This window comes from Bufo gargarizans, chromosome 7 (assembly GCF_014858855.1).
Source record: "Bufo gargarizans isolate SCDJY-AF-19 chromosome 7, ASM1485885v1, whole genome shotgun sequence".
In the NCBI taxonomy this organism is placed as follows: domain Eukaryota; kingdom Metazoa; phylum Chordata; class Amphibia; order Anura; family Bufonidae; genus Bufo; species Bufo gargarizans.
The window spans coordinates 144256548-144283858 of NC_058086.1; the positions used below are offsets into that span (position 1 = coordinate 144256548).

The following is a 27311-nucleotide window of genomic DNA, read 5'->3' on the forward strand; positions in this document are numbered from 1 at the left end:
GCTAATCTGAGGTCTGATGGGGTCTGATGGGCTAATCTGAGGTCTTATGGGCTATTCTGAGGCCTGATGGGGGTCTTATGGGCTAATCTGAGGTCTGATAAGGCTCTGAATGGGCTGATATGAGGTCTGATGGGGGTCTGAGTGTGCTGATATGAGGTCTGATGGGGGTCTGAGTAGGCTGATATGAGGTCTGATGAAAAATATTTTTTTCTTATTTTCCTACTCTAAAATCTGGGGTGCGTTTTATCATCGGGTGAGTCTTATAAAGCAAAAAATACAGTATTTTCTTAAAAACCAGAGAGATGACCAATCCTAGCAAAATAAATCACTGTCCTCCCTGGAGACATCCCTAAAGTGACTGCCTGTAAAATATTATTGGAATGACCACTGAGAATCATCTTGTATCTTCTCTGGTTGAATTCATGTCTGCTTATGAAACTGTAAAAGAACATCTAATAAAGCCTAATGCATTTTGGAAACAAATTCCGTGGTACGATGAGGTTAAAATAGAACTCTTTGTCCACAATGAACAAATGTATGCTTGGAGAAAAAAGGGCTCAGAATTTTGAGAAAAGAACACCTCTCCAACCATTAAGCATGAGGGTGGCTCAATCATGCTTTGGGATTGTGTTGCAGCCAATGGCACGGGGAACATTTCACCGATAGAGGGAAGAATGGTTTCAATGAAATTCCAGCAAATTCTGGAAGGAAAGTAACATCAACTGTAAAAAAGTTCAAATGTTGAATAGAGGATGGCTTCTACAAATGGATAATGATCCTAAACACACCTCAAAATCTACAATAGACTACCTCAAAAGGCGCAAGCTGAAGGGTTTACCATGGCCCTCATAGTCCCCTGATCTGAACATCATTGAAAATCTGTGGATAAACCTCAAAAGAGCAGTGCATGCAAGACAGTCCAAGAATATCACAGAACTGGAAGACTTCTGCAAGGAAGAATGGATGAGAATCCCTCAAACAAGAAGTGAAAGACTCTTGGCTGGCTTCAAAAAGCGTTCACAAGCTGTAGTACTTGCCAAAGTTTTGCTTTGAGCCTTTTTCCTTTTTTTGTTATTTTGAAAAAGTAAACAATGAAAATAAAAAATGGTTTTGCTTAAAACACAAAGGGAATGTATCATCTTTAACGTTATGCCTTTTGATGATCATTTCATCTTTATCTTGCTTAAAGGGATTGTCCATTGTCTGGCTACTTTTGATCAATGTGTTTGAATGATGATTATATGGTACTTACTAATATAGCCTTTGTTGAAATTCTGAAACATTTTCTACATTTCATAAGGTATTCTCCCTTGTTGTCTTTTGCGCTGTCCACACAGAGGTCCTGTCCATAACATGACCGCTGATGGAGGGTCATGTGACCAGGGAAATCACTCAGTCTCCTCCATTCAAACACATTGCACCTGCAATAAAACTCTCAACATTGCAAGACGGCAGATGTGGTGTATTTGAGTGGAGAAGGCTTAGAGATTAGAGATGAGCGAACTTCTGTTTTAAGTTCGGCGTCTAAAGTTCGGGTTTGGATTAGCGGAGAATCCCAATCTGGAACCGGATATGGTTTCCGACTTCCGTTGTGGTCCGTGGTAGCGGAATCAATAATGGCCGATTATTGATTCCGCTACCACGGACCACAACGGAAGTCGGAATCCATATCCGGTTCCAGATCGGGATTCTCCGCTAATCCAAACCCGAACTTTAGACGCCGAACTTAAAACAGAAGTTCGCTCATCTCTATTAGAGATGTGTCTGGAACTATTTTTGCCTGGTCACATGACCCTCCATCAGGGGCCATCTTATGGACAGGTCTTCTTTGTGGACCGCTCAGGAGATTTGCCCAGCAAGGGGACATGACTTATGAAATATAATAAATGGCACAGGAAATCAACCAAGACTATATTAGTGTCATATACTCATCTTACCTACACATTGCTCAAAAGTAGCCAGAAAGTGGACAACCCCTTTAATAGTTCACAGTAACAGTAATTTTGACCAGGGGTGCGCATGCCACTGTATAATAGCCCAACCTTTGACTGTTTTTGTTTTTATCGTATCTACAGATGACTTGTTCATATAATATGGCTCTCCAGCTGTTGCAAAACTACAACTCCCAGCATTCCCAGACAGCCTACAACTATCAGCCTACAGCCGGGCATGGTGGGAATTGTAGTTTTACAACAGCTGGAGAGCCGCAGGTTGACCAGCCCTGAAATATGTTATTCAAAAAGATGGAGGGAAATGCCCAGATTCACAGGCAATCCTTTCAACTCTCCATGCATAGTGTGGCTGGTTTTAAATTTGCAGCAGCATTTTGCAGCTATTTTAGAAAACAGCAGCAAAAACAGCACAGCAATGTGGTCGAAACGTGTAAACCCACTCCGAGCTGTCTCACCAGCATCATCTACCAGCACAGAAAAGGAGAAAGATTATAGTACCGTATTTCATTCATAGTTTCCCAGGCACAGGTCTATTATTGGCTGGAAAAATGCCTTGCGTGTGGCCAATTTTCCATATTCTTTATCAATGTTTACCCAATCATCCATTTTTCCTCTATTCCCTTAAGAAAAGAGAAGCTCTTTATGCACAAGACTTTGGCATGGGAACACGTCTTGGGCATACAGCAGAAAATGTGCATGTGAAAAAGTATGATATCTGTCAGACTGTACTGAGAGAAAGTGTTAATGGATATTCAAACCTTTGACAGCTACAATACATTGGTAGGATCCCAGGACACGTGTCGTCCATCGTACAAGGAATTTAAGGTGAAAACGTCCTCATCTGCTAGCATGAACCCCATCACCTAAGGGGATGCAGGCGGGTTAGTGTGTAAGGAGAATGGACATAGGGGTTATTTCACTGTTAGTGTACGTTCCCATGGTGCATAAACTGCAGACACAAAATCAGTGACAACTTAGCTCATGTGCTGCGTGAGTTCCAGGCACATTAGCCGAGGATCTTACTATGGATCTGATGTGGATTTCAGCCCTTGCATTGCCATTTATAGCATGGATTTAACATCTGCACCACATGTCAATTTTCCGCTGTAGAATCTTTTTTTCACAGGGAATTTGCAAAATTGCATTCACTTTGCTGCTACTGTGAAGACCTGCATTCCCATGGTGGAAAATCTGCAGTGTCTCCGTCCCATGGGAACGTACTCTTTAGATGGACTAAACACCCTATCACAAAGCGCGTACATTCTGGACACACCATACAATTACTCTAAGGTTAGTTTAGTAATCAAGATTAAACAGTAAGTAACAATGTGAGGTGCACAAAAGTCTATGAACTACTGCTGATATCACATGGACAAATGCAATGAATAGGTGACTAAAAGGGGTTAATACTGTCAACATTATGTCAGTGTTATACAATACATCCCAGAACAGTAAGGGTTACATAGCATCAGAAATCAATATAATGTTATGCAACCCAGTCAGTGCTGGGAGGTCCGTACAGGAGCTTCCGCAGACACCATAGGCGGACTGGCCATGTAGCCTAAAGGTAAATTTCCTGGTGGTCTGATGCCCAGAGGGCTGCCCAAGTCTTCCTCTTGGCCGCCAGCAATGTATATAAAGATCTGATGGATTGATTAATGTACGAGCTTCAGGTACTTATGCTCCTAGACAGCGCCCACAGGTATCCTCCTGAATTCAACTGTATTGCTGTTCTCAGGATGAAGATACTGTGGCGTGGATGGCAGTATTTTGTGCTGCACTGTGGTATTTGCTTTTGCTGGGGCAGTATATTGTTCTGCACTATGGTATTTGGTTCTGCTGAGGCAGTGTATTGTGCTGCACTGTGATATTTGGTGTTGCTGGGGCGGTATATTGTGCTGCACTGTGGTATTTGCTTTTGCTGGGGCAGTATATTGCTCTGCACTATGGTATTTGGTTCTGTTGAGGCAGTGGATTGTGCTGCACTGTGACATTTGGTGTTGCTGGGGCAGTATATTGTTCTGCACTATGGTATTTGGTTCTGCTGAGGCAGTGTATTGTGCTGCACTGTGATATTTGGTGTTGCTGGGGCAGTATATTGTGCTGCACTGTGGTATCTGGTTCTGCTGAGGCAGTGTATTGTGCTGCACTGTGGTATTTGGTTTTGCTGGGGCAGTATATTGTGCTGCACTGTGGTATCTGGTTCTGCTGAGGCAGTGTATTGTGCTGCACTGTGGTATTTGGTTTTGCTGGGGCAGTATATTGTTCTGCACTGTGGTATATGGTTCTGCGGGTGCTTTTTTTATGCTGGACTGTGGTATCATGTCCTGCACTACGGTATTGCTGGCCCCAGCTTCTGTCAATTTGGACCTGCCTACAACATGGGGCCACTTTTGTTTTTTTTCCCCCAGGGCCACTTTAAATTCCCAATCCGCCCTTGGCAGACACACGCTGCGAGTTCAATGTGTTGAACTGACTTCTGTGAAAGCAGCCTAAGGCTACTTTCACACTTGCGTTCGGAGCGGATCTGTCTGGGGTCTGCACAGACGGATCCGCTCCTATAATGCAGACGATGGGATCCGTTCAGAACGGATCCGTCTGCATTATAGTTTAGAAAAAATTCTAAGTGTGAAAGTTAGTCAGACGGATCCGTCAAGACTTTACATTAAAAGTCAATGGGGGACGGATCCGTTTGAAATTGAGCCATATTGTGTCAACTTCAAACGGATCCGTCCCCATTGACTTACATTGTAAGTCTGGACAGATCCGTTTGCCTCCGCACCGCCAGGCGGACACCCGAACGCTGCAAGCAGCTGCTGAGCGGAGCGGAGGCCAAACACTGCCAGACTGATCCGCATCCACTCAGAATGCATTGGGGCCGTACGGATCCGTACGCAAGTGTGAAAGTAGCCCAAGAGTCCTTTTATACAGGCCAACTTCAGGCTGGAACAAGAGCCAAATCAACAATAAAACGATTATTACTCCCTTAAATGAGCCAATGCAATCTGTATAAGGCCCCATGCACACGGCCGTGTTTCACAGCCGTGTGCGGGCCGTGGAACCGCGGCCTGGATCCCTCCTGAGAGCAGGAGCGCACGGCGTCACTGGTTGCTATGACGCCGTGCGCTCCCTGCTGCCGCCGCTATGCAGTAATACACTGGTAATATCTATACCAGTGTATTACTGTACTGTGCCGGCAGCAGGGAGCGCACGGCGTCATAGCAACCAGTGACGCTGTGCGCTCCTGCTCTCAGGAGGGATCCAGGCCGCGGTTCCACGGCCCGCACACGGCTGTGAAACACGGCCGTGTGCATGGGGCCTAAGGGCTGAGTTCTGACAGGGCAAGTGGCTGTTACTATGATTGTTTGTCCCCCATAGAGTTGGCACATTTCGGCCTCACACCTGTGTTTATATGGGGAGATGTGCTGCCAACAATCATGATTTTTAGGCCAGCATGAAAGATCCAATCAGCCAACAATCGAGCATGCTGATCGCTGCCATGGTCCCATGGGGCCATGATTATAAACCAACATTCTCATGGATACTGGCCCATGTAAAAGGGTGCAAGTTTTTTATTTTTATTTTACCAAAGTAATGGGGGGTAAGGTAAAGTATCAAAAATGTTATCTTCCCATCCAGCACCACCGCTGTCATCTTCCTGGACTGCAGCCGGTGACATTGTGGTGACATTACATATAGCGCTGTAGCCAATCACTGTCCTTAGCCGTGTATGATATAAGACTGCTGAGGTCAGAGACTGGCTGCAGTGTTATATGGAACGCCACCACTGCATCAAAACAATAGGTCACTGGCTGCAGCCCAGGTAGAATACCAAGAGACAGAGCTGGATTGGAGTAGGAGGTAAGTTTCTCTATTATTTTACTAGGCCCTTTATCACATTGCTAATCTAAAAAAAAAAAATCCCCCAAAAAACGGAAAACCACTTTAACTCCTGTTTGTTTCAATAAACAAAGCTGGTGCACGTGAGGTTGATGACAATCAATGCTCAGACTGTATTTTGGATATTGGTGGAGCATCCAAGATGCTGGTCACTTGTATAACATACCTCATTGTGAGTGCCAACAGCACGTCAGTGGTGATTGACGTCTCTGAGATATAGCACGTCTTCCTTTTTGTTATTTTAAGGCCCAGACAAAAGATGACAATATCGCTGCATTTCCCTGCTGTGATTAGGCGAGCTGTGAATGGAGCGGTTTATCTTACCTTATCAGCCACGCAGAACATATGGATAGGGTAATGTACAGGACTGTTATTTTTCTTAATCTGGTGACATAATGTTACTAATTGATGACATATGCTTAAAAAAAAGGATCCCACACAGTTTACATCAGTCTCTTACTGACTTCAATTGTTTAAGAAGGGGACATTGAGGAACAGGCAAAACGGCAAATACAGTAACGTTGCACTATTCAGCCCATCCTGGAAATTTTTTGTACAAATGGAGTCAAAAACGGGAAGACTGTAACATAGGTTCATCAGTTTCTATCTATCGTCTACATGGGCCTAAAAAGCAGAGGATTAATCCACAGCGGCAAATTCCACTTAGATGGATGCTGCTGCCGATTTGACGTTATACATTGCAAATGAATAGGGTGAAATCCACAGATTTAAAATTCAGCGCCGCAAGTCATTTTCCGTGTGGATGTTTTGTAAAATCTGCAGCACGTACTTCTATCTGGCTGTACATCATATCAGTTTTCTTATGTCCTCACTAAATAAGAATGTTGTTAAAGGGCTTCGCCGGCCTTTTAATATTGATGATATGTCCTCAGGATGGGTCACCAATATCAGATCGGCGGGGGTACAACACCCGGCACCCCGCCGATCAGCTGTATGAAGGGAAGGCGTGCGCCGTGCGCATAGACATCTTTGCCATAGACATAGCAGCAGCGAGGATGATAGGAAGAGAGACAGGACGTTCAACTGAGCGCACCTTCCCTTCATGCAGCCGATCAGGTCATCAATATCAGATACGACACGCCCGCTGATCAGCTGTATGAAGGGAAGGCGCGCTCAGTTGAACGTCCTGTCTCTCTTTCTGCTCACTGCTATGTCTATGGCAAAGATGTCTATAAACACGGCGCACGCCTTCCCTTCATACAGCTGATCAGCGGGGGTGCCGAGTGTAGGACCCCCACCGATCTGATATTGATGACCTATCCTGAAGATAGGTCATCAATATTAAAAGCCCGGAGAACCCCTTTAAGCAGAGCACAATGATTTAGGTGATCACATGAACAATCCTTTTAGTTGTAATTGGTGGCACCTTCTGGCTGAGTTCACACTTCAGTTATTTGCTCAGTTATTTCCATCAGTTATTGATTACCCATAGTAAACCCTACTCAGAGATCAGGTATAATGGAAAGAACAGCACTTGTTCTGTGTTTTTGACCCGCACCTAGTATTAGCTCACAATAACTGAAGCGTGAACTTGGCCATACATTGGCAGATTAATGCTAACAAGTCTTGATAGTGATGATCTACCCGATGTTCTGTCAGTGTAAATGTCCCTTTAAAGGAAGGGGGGGGGGGGGGTGCTGAATGCGGAGCTATTTTAGAGCAGGGGACCCCATTCATAGTTTTTGCTCAGGAGCCCCCTGAAGTCCGTGCCTGCCACTCCTAGTGGTCAGTAGTTGGTGGCCTCACCTGACAATTCTCCTCGATTCTGCTCTCCTTTGTTGACTTTGGGATGGTGACGACGCCATTCTAAAAAAGAAGAAAAAATATTACAACATACACTTCCCTTTATAAGTGTGCAATGTCACTGTCATCGGTCTTCAAACATTTTATGACAGTTTAATGCAAGCATATTTGGAAATCTACATAATACTGATCCTCAATATAGACATACAGTACAGATCCAACTGCATCTGTATGTCATCAGTATTCACGAACCAAAACACTTACTAGAAATAAAATGATAAGGGATAAAAAATAAATAACATTCTGGGACTAGCATATTGATTACCTATTCATCAGTCATCAATGTCAGATCAGTGGGGGTTGACCACCAGCCACCCCCATAACTAAGGGCTGTTTCACACGAGCGGATGCCGTGCGTGACATCCGCTGCGTGAATGACAGCCAAGCCCCGATGCGGACTGCAGAGGCACGGAGCTGTAACATGATTGATAATGCTCCATGCCTCTCTGTGATCTCTTTACTATGAAATCACAGTGAGGTAAAGTTGTCACTGTGATTTTGCAGTAAAAAGATCACAGAGAGGCATGGAGCATTATCAGTCATGTTAATGCTCCGTGCTTCTGCTGTCCGCATCAGGTCTTGGCTGTCATTCACGCAGCGGATGTCACGCACGGCATCCGCTTGTGTGAAACAGCCTTAACTGTTAGATGCAGCAGCAGGTTCCAGAAGTCAACAGTGTATGGAGTCTAAGCTCAACTTTCCTTAAAGGGGTTGTGGCCGGCCGCCCTGACAAATTTCTCTTCATTTACACAAATTTTCTGGTGTAAATTAAGCCACAAATCTACGGCAGCTGTAAGCTAGAGCTGCAGGAGGACGTGCCTAATTTATGAGTTTGTCATAAACTAGGTGCATCCTCCAGAAGCACAGGGGATATCAATTCTGCCACAGAAAGCGCTGGTCTTGATAAATCTTCCCCAAAGATGTGCGATTTGTCTGGGCCTGGTCTGAGAGAGAGCTCATGACTAGCCGCCGGAGTGGGGGAATGCGCGGAAGGAGGGATTGCAAAAAAGTAACGAGTTCATAAATAAAAGTAGGAATAGGCTAGTTAGGTTCAGCTGATCTCAGCACATCACTAATGTTTAATAGTTTAATAGGGTTACATCTGGTGACAGAAACCCTTTAATAAGTGCAGTACATCTGTGCAGATCTGTGCTCCAGAACTGAACTCCACACCAGCAAGGAGATTACAATAAATGTGCTGGATCAGCTGCGCCCATATGAAATGCTTGGATGTTTCTGTGTTTTCCTGATAGGTGGAACATTACTGAATACTGACTTGTCTGACTATAAAATACTCAGCTCTGCTACATCTCACACTTCACCTGGTTTATCATCTCTCTGTATACTGCCCAACAAACAGGCCATAACTCCGATGACATCAGCAACACCAGCCAGTAGCCCCGCCCCCAAGGAATCAAGCTCTGATGCTTTGTGACATCACAATGCAGTGTTCAGTGTTCTATGTGTTGGGGGAGCACTGGAGTCTTTTGAGGATTAGCAGTCGGCGATTATGGACGTGCGGAGCATTGCTGTTTTATTTATTGTCTTTTGCATTTTGCATATCGAGGGGAAGCCAACAATAAGACCTGCAGGTAATGGACAAATAGTGCCTACACATTGTATTTCTACATACATGACTATGGGTTGTAGAGACTTGGTTATAGTGGGCTGTGTGCAGCATTGCAGCTTAGCCTCATTCACTTAAAAGGTACTGAACGGCAATACCACACACAGCCCACCGACAGGAGAGGGGCTGCTTTAGGAAGAAAAAAGTCATTTTTTATGTTTTTTTTTTACTCATATAAGCCCTTTATGTAATAAAGTTCTGGTTACCTGAAGCCACCAGTAGAGGGAGCTTACAGAATACAGATGTATTACTGAGCTCTATGTACATGTGCATATAGTAGGCTCCTATATTGTCTCTAGTGGTGGCACAGAAGATGTTATCATTTAACTCTATGGCATTACAGGGGATACTGAGGTCTGTATCAGAAAACTGATCTCTGACCGCTATAAAGATATAATAAGAAATTAATTAGCATGACTTTACAAAATACTAAATATTATTTCTGGGTGAACGTTCCCTCTAAGCTGATGGTAAAACATATCCAATGTCTATATGACTTCTCTGCAGGTAAACTAGAGGTAGAATGTCACTTTATATATTATCCTCATATGTATTGCCCATCATTAAGATCATACTGCTGATGACATCATCATCAGCCAGTAGCCCCACCCCCAGACAATACAGTTCTGAGGCCCTGTGACATCACAATGCAGTGTCCAGTGTTCTACGTGTTGGGGTGCACAGGAGTCTTTTGAGGATTAGTAGTTGGAGAATATGTTTGCTCAGAGCATTGCGATATTATTTTTGGCACTTCTTTGCCTTCTTTATACTGATGGGAGGCCCACAGCAAGACCTACAGGTAATGGACGTCGTCACTGGGGGAAGGTGGGGGTGTTAGTTCCTAGGGGTCAATTATAAGGAGAGTCTTTTATAACCTTCTCATGTTATAATATTGGGGTTCAGTAGTCGCTATTATAGAGTTCATGTCTTTATTTCCTTCACTCTTTTATGAGCAGTGACTTCCCCAGGAGCGGAGAGAGGAGAACGCCCCCAAGCTGAGAAAAGAGGAGTCAATAACAGTGAGCAATCAGTTCTTTCCTCTTCTAATCCTACTCCCATCATCCTCACAGGTCTTATAGAATATTCTGTCTGTAGTAAGAATTCATAACCAGCATCGTGTCTCTTTATTACCAGCCACCCTCTATGTCGGCCTGGGGCTATACGGTGCAGTACAGATTGCATCTGTACTCCTCTTCATCTTCTGGTGAGTGTCTGTCTCCATCTACTCTACACATATCTACATATCCCTCCTGCCTGCTCTACACTGCAGCTTTATATCTTACCTCTGTAGTGGGGGAGGGGGGCCATGGGGATATTCTGGGGGTAACTGAATATTGTCATTGTCACCTGACATTTCTCTGTGTCACAGCTACAGGCAGATGAAGAAATGCTGCCGAGGCCTGGGCACCCGACTGGAGGAGGTGGTTGCGGAGAAGCCAGGTAACAAGGACTTTATAACATCATATATAAAGGGTACAAGCAGGGCTTAGAATGACCTCTTATAACGGGGAATCCCACACATCTGGGGTCTTTCTTATACCCCTGATATCAGCAGAATACAGCGGTGAGACAGCTTGTGTCTGCTGATGGGCTGCAGGACTTGGGAATTTCTATGCAACCTCCTTGTCCTCCTTATTATTGTATTGCTCACATTCTTATAGAAATAGATTCTGCAACATTTGCAACCTACTGATGGTTTCCTTTTATATTGCAGTCCTTAGAGCGGCAGCAAGTTACATACAAGAAAAGTCCAGACTAGCAAAAGAGTGCTTTCATCGTGGAAGAAGAACCAAAGTCCTGGACTATATGAGAAAAGTTGGCATGCGGCACTTGCTGACCATGCCAACACAAAAAAAGAGATCGATGAAAAAAATACTCTTAGTAATGTGCGCAAAATCTGTGTATAAGGCCTACAGATTTTGTAGGAGATAATAATACATCTCACAAAAGACCAGCCCCCTGCCCCCCAAAAAGTTGCTATAATTTGGAAAATTCCCCCCCCCCACCCCCAAAAAAGAACATTTACAATTCAGCCTATAATTCTGTCCCCACAAAAATAACTGATTTTAAAAAACACAATTTAGCCTCCCTCCCAAAAAATCTATCTATCTAACTAATAAAAAAAAATCATCTCAATATGACGGTGTTACAGATTCATTTCCTTGTCTGGGTCTCAGGTCTCGGTTCCAGATGTAGGAGAAGATGGGGCTCGGATATGTCGGTATAAGGCTGGATTCATAGATGTACAGTGTGAAGGGGCAGTGCAAACATTTGGAGGAAAGGGAGTTCTGTACAGGTTCTTGTCATCCTTTAGGGCCGGGCCCCTTCTCTGTAAAGCTCGTCGGAATAGCCGGCTGAATGCTCTCCGTGCTAAAATCTGCATGGAAATTCTGTCATCTCAGCATGCTTGTACAGATTATACATTGCACTAATGCCATTTTCACTACATAACGAATATAATGAATGTAGATAATATTCTGATCAAAATAAATGACTCCATCATAAGGCGACCTCTTATAGATGGGACCCTACATACTGATTTCAGAGACAGTAGGGCAGGACGGTGGCTCATTGCTCAGCACTGGTGCCTTGCAGCGCTGGGGTCCTAGGTTTGAATCCGCATGGAGTTTGTGGAATATGTCAGCGCTATATAAGTGAGTAAAATAAATAATAATTCGGATCCAGCTGATTTGTCAGTCTAAAACGCATCCGTTGTGTGTGCGGGTCTTTCCTGTGCAGGGTCAGTTTTAGACAAAATGTGGCCTTGGGCAAAATTTAAAGTGGGGTCCCAAATTCTCAAGAACTGCACCAACAGTCAAATGTTGGGCCCTATTGTGTTCAATATATTTATCAATGATCTTGTAGAAGGTTTGCACAGTAAAATATAAATTTTTGCAGACAATACTAAACTGTCTAAAATAATTAACACAAAAGAACATTGTATACAGGGCCGTCTTTAATATTGATTGGACCCTGGGCAAAAATTTACTTGGGCCCCCTGGATCCCGCCTTCCCACACCTTAGCAGGCAATCACGCCCTCCACCACAACACACACACAAAAACTCCACACACCTGGTAGAGTACAGTGAATGACTGTAAATACTTCCAGTTCTGAAGACTCCAGCGGCTCAGGATCAGTGCTCTGGGCAGCTGGGCTCAGGCTGGAAGTGGGCACCGCTCTGCAGGAAGGAGACCAGGGCTCGGCTCACCCTAGTGTTACAGTGCACCCCAGCACCCCACAGTATGCAGTATAGCACCCTATAGTATACAGCACCACACAGTATGCAGTTTAGCACCCCACACTATACAGTACCCCACAGTATATAGTAGAGCAGTATAGCAGCCCACAGTATACAGCACCCCACAGTATACAACACCTCACTGTATACAGCACCCCAAACTATACAAAATACATCCCCCCACACTATACAGTACAGCAGTATAGCACGTCACACTATACCGCACCCACAGTATACAGTATACAGACCCCCACAGTATACAGTACAACAGTATAGCCCCCCACACTATACAGGCCCCCCACTATACAGTATACAATATACAGCCCCACACAATATACAGCCCTCCACAGTATACAGGCCCCCACACAGTATACAGCACCCCACTATACAGTAGTTTAAGGTATATTAACATAACAGCCCCTGTCACCTTTTTCTGATGTAATCTTCACACAAAAAGCTCCACAGTTAACTTCTGCAACACTCCACAGGACCTGTGATGACCTCATAGCCATGTGACCAGTAATTGCTAGGTTACTGGTCACATGGTGATGATGTCATTAAGGTCCTAGAGCAAAACTTTAACACAGTACAATCGTGATGCCTGGACTCAGTGCCAGCTTGACACCCGGGGCAGTAGCTAGCAGGGCTTAAGAGGCAGCTGTCTTGGGCCCCCCAGGAGCAACTGGGCCCTGGGCAGCTGCCCCTTTTGCCCCTTGGTAAAGACGGCCCTGATTGTATACTGCTACAGATGGATCTGGATAGATTGGAGGCTCAGGCAGATAAGTGGCAGATGAGGTTTAACACTGATAAATGTAAGGTTATGCACATGGGAAGGAATAATGCAAGTCACCAGTACATACTAAATGATAAAACACTCGGTAACACTGACATGGAAATGGACTTTTATTTAAGGAATCATACTTGACAGTAAATTTAACTGTAGAAACCAGTGTTAGGCAGCTTCTACCAAGGCCAATAAGATTATGGATTGCATCAAAAGGAGCATGAACCTGACAAGAACATAGTTCTGCAGAAACATAGCAGAGCTAGAGAGGGTTCAGAGGAGGGCAACTAAAGTAATAACGGGGGGGAAGGAGCATGGACTAGCTCGCATGGCGTAAGGATACAGTGCTCCACCGGTATCCTGGATGATATCCTTCTAATACCCAGCAATTTACTATATTCTGTGGCTCTATGCTAAACCCCAAAGCCCCTGGGCCCTCAGGGTATAGGATACAACAGGGGAGACCAGCTCAGCCAATTAGTACCTGAGACCTGACAGAGAAGGAGCGGTGCTGGAGTGAGGAGCAGTGCAACCTGGGGGGAGCAAGCGCTGATACCAGGGGGCATATACAGTTACCTGCCAGGCCTATCTGAAGAGCGGTACCCCCATAAGTTCTGCTGCTGGCTAGCGCAGTCAGTTGGGGAGACACGTCACAGGCGCCATCTTAGTTGCACCCTACAGCACCATACTGAGGGGGGGGAGGCTGCTATGTGGAAGAGAGGTGAGGAAGATCCCTAAAACTCTCTCCCCTGATAAGGGACCCTGGGCAACAAGCCCTGCACCTTAGAGAGGGCTTATTTATATGACCTGCCATTTTTAGTGTAATATACTCTTTTCCTGGGTAGCGCCCCAGACCTACAAGACTGCTACAGCTAAAACCATTGAGCTACCTCTCTGACAGTCCAGCTCTCTTTTCTCTTGTGTTCTATTAATATCTACCACAGTCTGACTGTCCAATCTCTGTTGCTAGCACTCTGGAGACTGTCTCATGCAAGTTAAAGGGGTTATCCCATTTCAATATACAGTTTTCATCCGTGTGCAGGGAGAAGCAGCAGCGGCAATGCGGGGACCAGTAGCGGCACCGGGAGCGGGGTAAGTATATTACAGGTGAAGGGCCCGGAACATGTGGGGGGGATTCTTGCAATTGGATAACCCCTTTAACTTCTGTGCGTTTTTTATATGGGCCACAAAACTGCCACAATTGCTCCCCCTGCTCCCCTGCTGCCAAACTATACATGGATGCCATGAGTCAAACAGAGCAGGGAGACGGAGAGGCTCATTCCCTGGAAACCTCCGCAGAGGCCTCCCAAATCATGAAGGCATTAGCCACATGTCAAGCAGCTCTCACAGTAAAAATTGACCATCTTCAGTCTGATTTTAGCTGTCTGTGACATGATTTTGACAAAATATGTGAAAGGACCGCCGAGGTGGAGCGCAGATTAAAGGGTTTCTACCACTTCGGTTTCACATAATTAGGTGTCAGACACTAGCGATCCGCTAGTGTCTGCTCTGCCAAACTATCCAGCTATAATAGCTTTTGGGGCAGCCGTTTACCTAAAAAAAAGAACTTATATTGATATGTTAATGACCCTCTAGGTGCTATGGGGGCGTCATTAGCACCTAGAGGATCGGTCTACCTTCTCAAGATGCCGCCGCCCAGCGCCTCCCTCCAGCCCGCCCATCTGCTTCGGAATGCGATCAAACGGACGACTTCACGCGCATGCGCCGTGCGCGGCTGTATTCGGCGCATGCGCAGTGAATGTCCGACCGCTTCTCTGCTCAGACATCTCCACTGCGCCTGCGCCGATGGAGCACTATGACGTCATCGGCGCAGGCGCAGTGGAGATGTCTGAGCAGGGAAGCGGTCGGACATTCACTGCGCATGCGCCGAATACAGCCGCGCACGGCGCATGCGTGTGAAGTCGTCCGTTTGTGCGGCAAGGTACACTGCTTATCCAGGCCATTCTTTACATTGCTTTTTTTACACTGTTTTATTTTTATTTTTTTTACGGTGGTCACCTGAGGGGTTAGGTCATGTGATATTTATATAGAGCCGGTCGATACGGACGCGGCAATACCTAATATGTATACTTTATTTTTATTTATGTATGTTTTACACAATGATTTTATTTTTGAAACAAAAAAATGATGTTTTAGTGTTTCCATAGTCTAAGAGCCATAGTTTTTTCAGTTTTTGGGCGATTATCTTGAGTAGGGTCTTATTTTTTGCGGGATGAGATGACGGTTTGATTGGTAGTATTTTGGCGTACATGCGACTTTTTTGATCACTTTTATTACCTTTTTTGGGAAGTAAGGTGGGCAAAATTTCAATTTTCTCATAGTTTTTATTTTTTTATTTTTATGGCGTTCACTGTGGGGGGAAAGTAACATGACCGTTTTATAGATCAGGTCGTTACGGACGCGGCGATACCTAATATGTGTAGTGTATTTTATTTTTTTAATTTTTATTCAGTGATAAATGGTTTTTTTTTTAATCTTAACTTTTTTCACTTATTTTTTAAATTTTTTGACCCAGACCCACTTGGTTCTTGAAGATCCAGTGGGTCTGATGTCTGTAAAATACAGTACAGAACCTATATAGGTTTCTGTACTGTATTTTACTTACACTGAACAGATCTATGCTTTCAGCACAGATCTGTTCAGCACCATGGACAGCAGGACGCCTGAGCAGGCGTCCTGTTGCCATGGGAACCTTCCCCGTCTGCCACAACTTCGCAGACAGGGAAGGGTGAGGACGGGGCTTCGGGGGGCTGTCTGGGGGCTCTCTCCCTCTCCCATCGGGGGGCTGCAAAGGCACAGCAGCCCCCCGATCGGAGAGGGAGGGAGCTCCCTCTTACTGTTAACCTTTTCCATACAGCGGTCCGTACGGACCGCTGTATGGAAAGGGTTAAACGGCTGACATCGCATCAACGATGTCAGCCGTTTATACCAGGATGCCAGCAATGTGCTGGCACCCTGGTATACCCACTCTACACCAACGATTATGCAATGGGAGGCGGGCGGGGATCGCGATCCCGCCTGCCGCACCGCCCGCCTCCCGCAACGCCCCCACCGCCTGCGACACCCCCCTGCACCACCCGCCGCCATCAAATCGTGCAGGGGTGCAGGGGGGGTGTACAATATTGATTTTAGGCACTCTGAAGTTTCTGATCCCCGCGGTCAGGGACCGCGGGGATCAGAAACTGCAAAAAGCGCAGCAAACCGCAGGCGTTTTAACAGGATGCCGGCTGAATGATTTCAGCCGGCATCCTGTTCAAATTAACCCCTGGGGCGCCGGAATGCCGATTTTAAAGTTAGGACGTACCGTTACGTCCTTGGTCCTTAAGGACTCGGGAAATAGGGCGTACCGGTACGTCCTATGTCCTTAAGGGGTTAAGTGAGGTAGAAGACATGACCTGAGCGGGTGAGAATGATACTAGACAACTGCAGCAGCAAGTTAAGATGTTACAAGCCAGATCTGAAGATGCTAAAAACCGTAACAGAAAATAATATTTGCATTTTGGGCCTGCCAGAGCGAGCTGAGGGGTCTACCCCGGAAATCTATGCAGAACAACTGGTCAGAGATGTTCTACTAACTATTGTCCTGTCAAGTTGCTTTGTTATTGAGAGAGCATATAGGGCCCCTTCCAAGTCTCTACCTGCGGGAGCCCCTGCCAGACCATTTATTATGAGGGTCCTAAATTATAGAGACATAGACGCTATCCTGCTGGCAGCCCGACAGAAAGGCAATGTCACTCATGAGAATGTTCGGCTGTCCTTTTATCCAGATTTTACATCGGAGGTCCAAAAGAGAAGGAGGCAGTTTAATGATGTCCGGGCAAGACTCCGGGAACGAAATATAAAATATGCCATGGTATATCCCTCTCGGCATCGAGTGCAAGATGTAGAGACTGTCTGCCTCTTTGAAACCCCGAAGGCTGCAGCACACTGGATTGATAGGTGTCTGGACGTGAAACCTCGCCGCTGATTCACCATGGAAATTTACGTAGATATGAGGGGACTTGTGAACTTTTATTTCCCTTAATTGCATTTCTTACTTTTCACTCCAGTTTACTAATTGGGGCAAAGTATGCATACAGGTTACAGGTTGATAGACGTATCCTAGAACACATTAATGATGTTAAAAACAAGGAGATCACTCCGGTAGCGACACATGTGAACGATCATCATGGGGGCGATCCCGCATGCCTTCGGTTCACGGTGCTTGAAATAATACATCCATCACCACGAGGAGGGGATTGGGACAGGAGGATCCTACAAAAGGAAAGTGAATGGATCCATAGACTCCGGTCCCAATCCCCCCTCGGCTTGAATGAAAGACTGACTTTCTCATGTTTTTTGTAGCCCACTTTTCCTCTAGGCCCCCTGGCCTTTGCCTGCTATGTCCCTATTTCTTTTCTTCCCCTATTCTACCCTTCCCCCTTTTTTCCTACCCCTGTCCTTTATCCCGGCTACATATGAGCTCGGGTTGACCTTATTGTCCATGGAAACTGGGCCGGGTGCGTGAAGTACCTACTAAATGTAGTATCGTGAACAGTGAATATGAACCGTTTCACTGGTTTAACTATCTCTTTATCTTCTGATGTATATCCACTATTGTAAAAACGTCTTGTCCTTACAATGGCCATTTATTGATTTAAACACTGGAAAGGTCTTTAGGGTTTCTCCATATCCCTCAGTTTATATTCATTCAGATAAATTTTTTATCATCAGCTTTTTCTGCTGCTTAATTTATCTCTGATATCGCCTGATTGGCAGGGATTCATAGTGTGTTATCACCCATGAGTGATTCAGCCTCTGTTATTTAATAAATATATATCGGTTAGGCTTAATCCTCGATAATCTTTCTATATTTACCTGGCCCCATGCGTTCCAGCCTGGAACGCAGGGCCTATTTTGATGACGCCACATCTGACCGCTTGATCTTGCGCTGTATTGGTCTGGGATCGGCCTGCGTTCCAGAGTGGAACGCATGGCTCCCTGACGTCACATCCGGATGGTGGAACCGGATGTTCGGCGGCAGGCGTTCCACGGTGGAACGCACGCCGCTTTCACTACAGCGCAGATCATATCTATGGCGGGAATATGAGTATATACATCGGAGGGACCGCCCTAAGACAGGTAACGCCATTTATCAATTAGGCGTTCAATATAAATATGGCCTATTTTTAGTGATTAACTATTGGACCCTGGGAGGGCAAGGACATCCACTTTACTTGAGGGATTCACCACCAACAGTGAGTAAAACCTATTATATGACGCCTAGACATGAGCTGACTTCATGTTCCTATCTGTGACATGCATTTTCTTGCCACTAAGTGGACTTTAACCAGTAGATGGCCATATCCTGAGAGGTCGGGTCACGCTATCTAATGAACATCTTAAGGTAACTTCCGCATTTATTACATCTGGCCACTGGCCTATTGGACGTTTGACTTTACCTTTATGTGGTATTATATTACCTCTTAGTGTATCGTCACGCTGATTCCGGACATTCAAATTAAGACTGAGAGTACCAGTACATTGAAGACTGTGGTGTGTGCCTCTTGGTATCAATCCTGGCCACCATTGTGCTCTATATCCTGTCTTGACTCAGTGAGTTATCTCCTGATATTTGGCATATGCTGGTGGTGGCGTCTCACATTACCGGGTGGCTGTATTTGAGTACATTTGGACGCATTATGTAGCATGTACCTTCTCTCTTTTTCTTTACAGATATCCATCTTTCTGTTGTGACATGCACAAATTTGGTAGATCAAGACGTCTGGTATTAATATTCCTTTTCCCTCTAAATCCTCCCGGGAATTTCATTTGTCTAATCTTTTAATCTTGTATGTCTTTATTGTGACACCACCTGCCATACGGATATATCATGGATATGCCAACACTGTTTGGACTTCCTTCCGTTTGACAGGGTTATTTTCTTTTGTTTTTCTCATTTATTTACCGTATCTCTACCTACCCCCTGATGATCCCACACAGTGGGGGAAACGCGTTGGGGTTTATACAGATTTAGTCTGTGACATTATATACCATCCTTTTTTGTTGGTGTCTGTAGATTAAACGTGTCGCACCGTGTACCTGCTCATCTCCGCATGGGCAGGGTTGTATACACTGTGCATTTTTTCACTGATCCTCCGTGTCCACGCCTACACCAGCCCACCACATTTAAATCTAGGCCGCTAACTAACCTAATGTACTAGGGTACAATAGGAGTGTATAGTTAGGTTCGAGGACAGGGGGTCTCCACCATTAGGGGCCGCCCCTGGGCTAAGGGCCAAGATTTAGGTTCACAGCTTAGGGCTTTCTAAGACATACACTCTGGCCTAATCATTTGGATGGCCTGGTGTACGCCTGGACATGTTGGGACATTTTGTTTATATAGTAATAAAAATTTATAAATATTTATCCTGTTAGGGTTACTTATTAGCTGGACTTTGCTGGGTGCAAGTACCTTCAGATAGGAATGCTGTTTATTGAGAAGTTGTTCTTTTTTTCTGTTTTATTGTCTTTATGACTACTGTGCCTTTATGGTGTGTATGGTGTGAATATGCGCCTAGTTAGCTAGGGGTAACAAAATACCCAATTGCTTTCAGTTACGGGTTGAGGCTCAACCATGTTGGGATGGACTGGGCAGGATGGGTGGGTGTGGGCATCAAGCTTTTGTTTGTTTGTGTCCTGGTGTATGGGTGTGAATGATTGCTCCTCCATAGGACCTAATAATTCAAATATATTCTTTTAGTGGCTATATGGCATCAGTTAAATTGATGTCATGGAACATCAGGGGTCTTAACAATGAGATTAAACGCTCATTGGTCAATAACTATTTGAGAGGCTATATCCCTGATATACAGTAGTTGTGCTGCAGGAAACGCATCTACGAGGTCAGTAAGTTTGGACTCTTAAACGCCCCTGGGTGGGTTCCACTTGTCATGCGGTATACTCTAATTATGCAAGGGGAGTTTCTATTCTAATTGCCAAAAGCCTTCCATTCCAATTTCTGTCCGTTTAAATAGATGTCTCGGATATGTGTTATTGCATGCCAGTATTAGCGGGTTACAGTATTTGATTGTAGGTCTATATATACCGCTCCCTTTTGTAGGGAAATACTCGATTCTATCATGAACAAGATCGCAATGTTCTCAGCAACTTCTTTCATCATAATGGGTGATTATAATGCGACTTTGGATCCTCTGAGAGATAGGTTACGTCTGCAGGCTTCTCATAATAGGTCTCTTCTACTTGGGCGGAAGCGCCTGTTTTAATAGAGATCTGGCACCATCTTCACCCTACCTCTGCACAATTCTCATGTTATTCGGCCTCCACGGGCTCTATGTCTTGTATTCACTTGGCTTTTGCCTGTAGGGATCTGTTACCTTATATTAGAACCAGTGATTATTTACCTAGGCGCATTTCGGATTACGCAACCCTCCTCTTGATTCTATCTCAGCCACTGACACCCCCCACTAGATGGTGGCGGTTAAATCCGATGTGGCTAGATGTTTTCCCAGTGGCAAGCAGATGCTACGAGGGTATGAAACACTTTTGGACAGAGAACGAAGGGTCTTTAAACCCTCTGTTACAATGGGATGCCTTTAAGTCTGTAATGAGGGGGTACATTAATCCATGCAATAGCGTCACAGAGGAAGGAATTACACATAACAAGGACTAAGTTGGAGGTAGCAGTCTCCGGCAAGGAGCGTGAGTTTCTACAGCATCCGAGCAGTGAGAAGCAGGGGGATTGGTTAGAAGCACAACGCCTGTTTTGCCTACATCTTACTGACTCAGAGACAAACAATTTTCTCGGATGGGGATAAGAATGGTAGAGCTTTAGCATACCTAGCTTGCTCAGAAACCCCCCAAACAGTGGTTGCTGGTGTGGTGCTTTTAAAACCACTTGTACCTCAGCAAATATAACCCGCTTTCAGGCTGGTATTGCACTTCCCACGCTTGCGCGAGACGATGGGGGGATCTTGGAGGCACAGGTCATGGACGCGGAGATTGAGCTGGCTAATGAATCCCTGGCAGTGAGAAAGGCTCCTGGTCCAGATGGCTTCCCGGCTGAATGGTACAAGCTCCACTGTAAGAGGCATAGTGCGAGACTCCGGAAGCTCTTTGATTATGCTTTTGAACATGGGTCTTTACCTCCTTCCTTTTCAGAGGCTACCATTGAGGTAATACACAAGCGGGGAAGACCTCTGAACCAATGTAGCTCATACAGACCTATCTCGCTCCTAAATATCGATGTTAAAATTCTGGCAAAGGTACTGGCATTGCGAATGAGAGAAGTAATCCTTTCTGTTGTGAGGGTGGATCAATCAGGTTTTAAGCCAGGGGAAACCACTGACATAAACTTGAGACGTTTATATACTAATCTCCAGGTTCAAGATGATAATAGGGGCTTGAGGGTCCTAGCGTCACTAGATAATGAAAAAGCATTTGACTCAGAGGAGTGGGATTTCATGTGGGCTACACTCAAATGGATGTGCTTCCCCGGGAACTTTCTTCGCTGGTTGCAACTACTTTATAGGTCCCCGACAGCTAGGGTCAAGGTAAATGGCTATACCTCTAACTCCTTTCCCCTTGGCAGGGGCAACAGACAGGGTTGTCCACTTTCCCCCTTACTCTTTGCACTAGCAATGGAGCCCTTGTCCCTACTCATCTCTTCTAACTCATCTATAGAAGGTTGGGAGGTGGAGTGAATAACTGAGAAACTTTCCCTTTATGCAGATGAAATGTTGGTATACCCGGTAAACCCAGGAAGCTCTCTGAACGCCCTCTGGGACATTGTAGTAGAGTTTGGTAATTTCTCTGATCTGCAGGTTAACTAGGCTAAATCGAGTCTTTGCTTGATAGATGATTTTGATCCTATTCATATTTCATTGCAGTCTAAACTCCAAGTTGTGAAGCAGTTTAAATATTTGGGAATTGTTATTCATAGGCCGCAAAATTCTACCAGCTTAATGTAGTTCCCACAATGGAATATATTACTAGGAAGATCGAGGCATGGCAGAATTTGCCATTGACTTTGATAGACCGTGTTAATGTTATAAAGATAGTCCTCCTACCTATGTGGTTATATCTTTATAGGGCGGCATCACTAGTGCTACCGAAAATACACTTTATACTTATGGATAAGATGTTTACCACCTTTCTGTGGCGCAAACTCTGCCCCAGAATAGCGAGACACACCCTTTAGGCCGCTGTATATGCAAGGAGGTGTAGCGCTGCCGAATCTTTCTATTATGCGGCAGTATAGCTGAGCTATGCAGGGTGGTGGAATAAAGCCGATGCAAGCAATCCAGAAGTGGTGCTGGAAGCTGCTTTAGTGGGTTCCTATGAGGCCCTCACGAACCTAGTGTATAGGAAGGGAGCTTATGCAGCACGGACCCCGTACAAATATTTGCTGTGGGACCCAGTCAGTTCTAGGTACTCCCCTGGCTCTTCCTGTCTGCAGCATGAATTTCTGCCTTCCAGCGCAGGCGGCCTCAATGACATCACTGTGCCCTTGTCACGGCAAGTGGGGATAAGAGGAACACCAAGTAAACAAACAGCAACAGGTAAACAGACTAGGCCCCAAAGCTAGGGAGGAAGAAATGGTAACCTCCTAACAATCCCTGAGCCTCTCCCTGACTGCTGACAGTATGAGCAAGTCCTGATGGTGAAAGAACTCATACGCTGTAACCTAAGCCCTGCTGAAAACCCTAACTTAGGGAGCAGGGAATGAGACAGCCGGTACCTTATATAATGAAGTGACCAGCGTCTCCCTGAGACCTATAAGCAACACACGCACAAAGGAGAAAACATGAGGACTTACCTTGAGATGAGCGGGAAGTAGAGGATCCACAAACAACCAGTATAGAACTCCAGAAGGAAAATATCAACCGCAAAGTCAGCAGTAAGAGGCGGACTTAAATATAGCCTCTTAAACAGCTAACGAGCAAAACCTGTGGAGAGGTGCGATCCAGCCCATAACAACAAACAGAGAGGACACAGGAAAGACCTGTCAGATAGACCACATGCTGCAAGTCTATCCGATCTCCTCAGATCTCTCACAGGGTAGGCAGTGACAGCCCTTCCACGATGACGTGAGAACAAATGCTTGCATCATGACATCATCATGTCATCCTGCGAGTCCTTGCACAGGAGGTGGCGGTGACGTCATCATAATCTCCTGCGTCATTCTACTGCCTCACATGCTTCTGGCCAGGTGGCTGAATGGCAGGGATAGAAGCCATAAGCTCTCGTACTCTGCAGTAGACTCACAGACACGTTTGGCCACCAGCAGAAGCTGGTACTGCTCAAGTGCATTAATAATTCTTGTTTTGTTATCTATTCCTCCTCTCTTCCTCTTATTGGTTGCGCCCCCACCGCTTAGCATACCAAACTTGCTGAGGACCAACAGCCCCACTCTCACCCAGGCTTCCTCAGCAATAACCCAGTGCCAATTGCAGTATCTTCAGATACATCACTTCCAAATGCCAACCAACCACTACCAGGGCTGGAATACACGGGAGACCAGGACGAGCCACCACTGACCTCACTGCATAGGACTCCAGCTGGGGAAACTAAGCCGCATTAGCTCACACACGCGGCCTCTCCCCCTGCGTCTTCCCCCTAGCTTCACGTGGACAGCCCGTGCACGACAAATCACGGAGGTGAGGGAGGGGGCGAAGCTGGCGTCACACGCCAGACGCACTCCATGCTCCTCCTCTGATGTATAAAGAGGGAGCTGGGATAAATGTCTCTTTTTTGTACTGAGTCAAGAAAGAAGACAACTTTGTTAGCAACTCTTTATTTGTCTACTTCATCTTAACCGTTTTTTCTCCGCTCTAATCACTGCGTCTTGGATTCTTTTATTACTCTCTATTCTCTACCCCTAACCGTTGAGAAACCAACTTGGTGTTGGGACTGTGACCCCTCCACAGACTTCAGTAACATTCTTTCCAACCTACTATCTTTCTAACGGTGTACTAAACCTGGACTGACAAATTTCTAACCAGTATATCTATTAATAACTGTGGATTTTGATTTTGTTATTTAATTACTCCTGCTGAAAATGCCACCTAAAAAAAAAGATCAACATGGATCTAATACTAACAATACTAATAGACGATCTGCCGCGGGTCTGGGAGCAGATACGAGACAGAACATCCTCTCCACTAAGAACCCCTAACCCTGGGAATGAGACAGGGGAGGGGATAGAGCTTGGTTTAGTAGAAAATATAAATTTGGATGTCCCTGAAGGGAAAGAAGTGGAGGGAGTAAAAGGAGACTCTGACCCAAAAATGGTGAAAGACATTTTATGTGCGGTTACGAGGTTAGAGAGTATGATGGGGAAGGTGGTAATACAGATTGGGGGTATCCAAACTGATGTGTCGCTAATTAGAGATGATTTGAAAAAGGCATGCAGGAATTGGAAAGTAGATTGTCACCGGGGAAGATTTAGTATTTAAGCTGGAGAAAGATGTAGTATCTTTAAAACAAATGAATGCTGCCATGCAGAGTAAGCTAACAGATATAAAAGACCGAGCAAGAAGAAAAAAAATCGGAGATGGGTAGGAATACCAGAGGGAAAGGAAGGATCAGATTGCGTCAGCTTTATGAAAAAATGGATACTGGAGAACTGTAAACCTGGGACGGTGTTTAACGCCTTAATTATTGAGAGAGCGCACAGAGTCCCTAATCAAAGGAGAAAGCCGGGAGAATACCCAAGAACAATTCTGACTAAGTTTGTTTCCTATAGAGACTGGGAGGCGGTGTGGAGGGAGGTTAGAGCCTCTGAGAAGTTCCAAATAGGAGGGACAAAGATAGGAGTATATCCAGATTTTTCAATGGCCACCAACGCCCAAAGGAAAAAATATACTGATATAAAAAAGAGATTTAGGCAGGCTGGGGTAAAATATAGCTTGGTGTTCCCAGCTAAACTGCGGGTGGTTTACAAGAATAAAGCAGTCTTTTTCCAGTCCCTTAAAGAAGTAAGTGAATGGGTAGATTTAATGGCCTGTGCGAAATGTAACAACTATTAATATGGTTATTTTGAGAGGGGGTTATATAGAGTACAGCATGCATGTTAATGGGGCTCTCTGTTTATATAGAATGGGGAGCAAAATGGGGGGTGGGATTATGTTTTTCCGAGAGAGAGAGAGTTATTTTTTTTCTCTCTTTTTTCTTTGGGTATTGCTTTTTGAATGATAAGAATTATTTCTGTTAATGTTCGCGGGTTAAGAGACAGGTTAAAGAGATTTTTCTATTTTTGACTGGGTGGGGAGGTACTTGCCGGCCATCATCTGTCTTCAAGAGACACATATGGACAAAGACTTTATCCATTGTTTCATTGTTGAAATAAAAGATGGATAGGAGCACAATATTATTCAATATATACATCATATTCAAGGGGAGTTTCTATTTTAGTACATTATAAAGTTAATTTTGAGTATATTTCATGTAAGGCAGATGTATCTCTTCTTACAGTGCAGAATTAATGGTATATTGATGGTAATAGCAAGCATATACTGTATATACCACCTCCGTATAAACCTGACGTATTATATGAGTTGTATAATTATATGACTGAAAGACAAGACTGTGTATTATTACCAGTGGGGGATTATAATACAGTGATAGACACAAGTATAGATAGATTATCCAAGGGCAAAGTTTTACATTATAATACTAACTTTGCCAGATTATTATTGGAATTTGGTTGGATTGATATTCGGCGCTTATTTAATCCTGACGAAAAGGTGTTTTCCTGCTACTTGAGGACGCATCAGTCCTGGTCTAGGATAGATGCGATCTTCAGTAATGGGAAAATGCAGGAAAGGAATGAAATAAGTATAAAGTATTTCCTATGTTTGTGTCAGATCATTGCGCAATTGTAGTGGAGAATGGGCCCTTGGTAAAACAGATATCCAGGGTTTTCACATTTAATCCCCATTGGTTAAATTTGTTGAATGATAACTGTGTTATGGCGGAACTGAATTTTTTTTTTCTGTTAAGGCTACTTTCACACTTACGGCAGAGGAATCCGGCAGGCAGATCTGTCCGGCAAAACGTATGCCAACTGATTGCATTTTAAGACTGATAAGGATCCTCATCCGTCTTAAAAATGCATTGCAAGAACGGATACGTCTGTCCGTTTGTCATTCGGACAAACGGATCAGTTTAGATTTTTTTTTTCACATTTTTACCGGTCTGCACATGCGCAGACCGGAAGGACGGATCCGGCATTCCGATATTTTGAATGCCGGATCTGGAACTAATACATTCCTATGGAAAAAAACATAATCGGATCCGGCATTCAGGCGAAACTTCAGTTTTTTGGGCCGGAGATAAAATCGTAGCATGCTGCGGTTGTTATCTTTTGCCTGATCAGTCAAAAAAACTGACCTGAAAACATCCTGATGCATCCTGAACAGAATGCTCTCAATTCAGAATGCATGGGGGTTAAACTGATGAGTTATTTTCTGGTATAGAGCCCCTGGGACGGAACTCAGTGCCGGAAAAGAAAAACGCAAGTGTGAAAGTACCCTAGTAGGGACTCTGCTAATAAGCAGTGGATTTGGGATGCGGCAAAGGCTTTCCTGAGGGGAATATTATGTAAACAAGCAATTAATTGGAAAAAAAGGTAAAAGGTAAAGAGTTTGGAACAGAAATTAAAAGACGTCCAAAAACTCTGTGCAGAAGACCCTTCACTGGAAAATGAAATGGTTAAAGAAGTATATTTATGTTTTTCAAGGGGGTTAGGTCTTTTGCAGAGGGAGAAAAAGTGGGTAAGCTTTTGTCAAATATAATTAATAATCAACAGGAAAAAAAAGTTGGCTAGGTCCATTAAAAGATAATTATGGGCAAATAGTTAATTCCCCAGAACAGATTCGTATTTTATTTAGTAAATATTTGAAAGAATTGTATAAATCAAAAATTAGGTATAAAAGGTAGGATTTATGTAGATATTTGGATG

General features: G+C 44.6%; 1 protein-coding gene and 1 long non-coding RNA gene across 4 annotated transcripts in view; one reads left to right on the forward strand and one right to left on the reverse strand.

The window, feature by feature from the left end:
* Positions 1 to 27311, reverse strand: part of LOC122943108 (9,11-endoperoxide prostaglandin H2 reductase-like) — a 191943-nt gene that overhangs the window by 44238 nt on the left and 120394 nt on the right. For 2 of the 3 annotated variants that reach the window (XM_044300569.1, XM_044300568.1), the window contains exon 7: positions 7620 to 7679. In XM_044300569.1, the coding sequence (XP_044156504.1) occupies positions 7620 to 7679 (60 nt within the window). Of the gene's footprint in view, positions 1 to 2710; positions 2816 to 7619; positions 7680 to 27311 lie in introns of all 3 variants that reach the window. The other variant, XM_044300570.1, reaches the window with a different exon arrangement.
* On the forward strand, positions 9139 to 10475 carry LOC122943109. Its single transcript, XR_006390824.1, has 3 exons — positions 9139 to 9268; positions 10260 to 10322; positions 10438 to 10475. It is a non-coding gene; the product is annotated as an uncharacterized LOC122943109 (long non-coding RNA).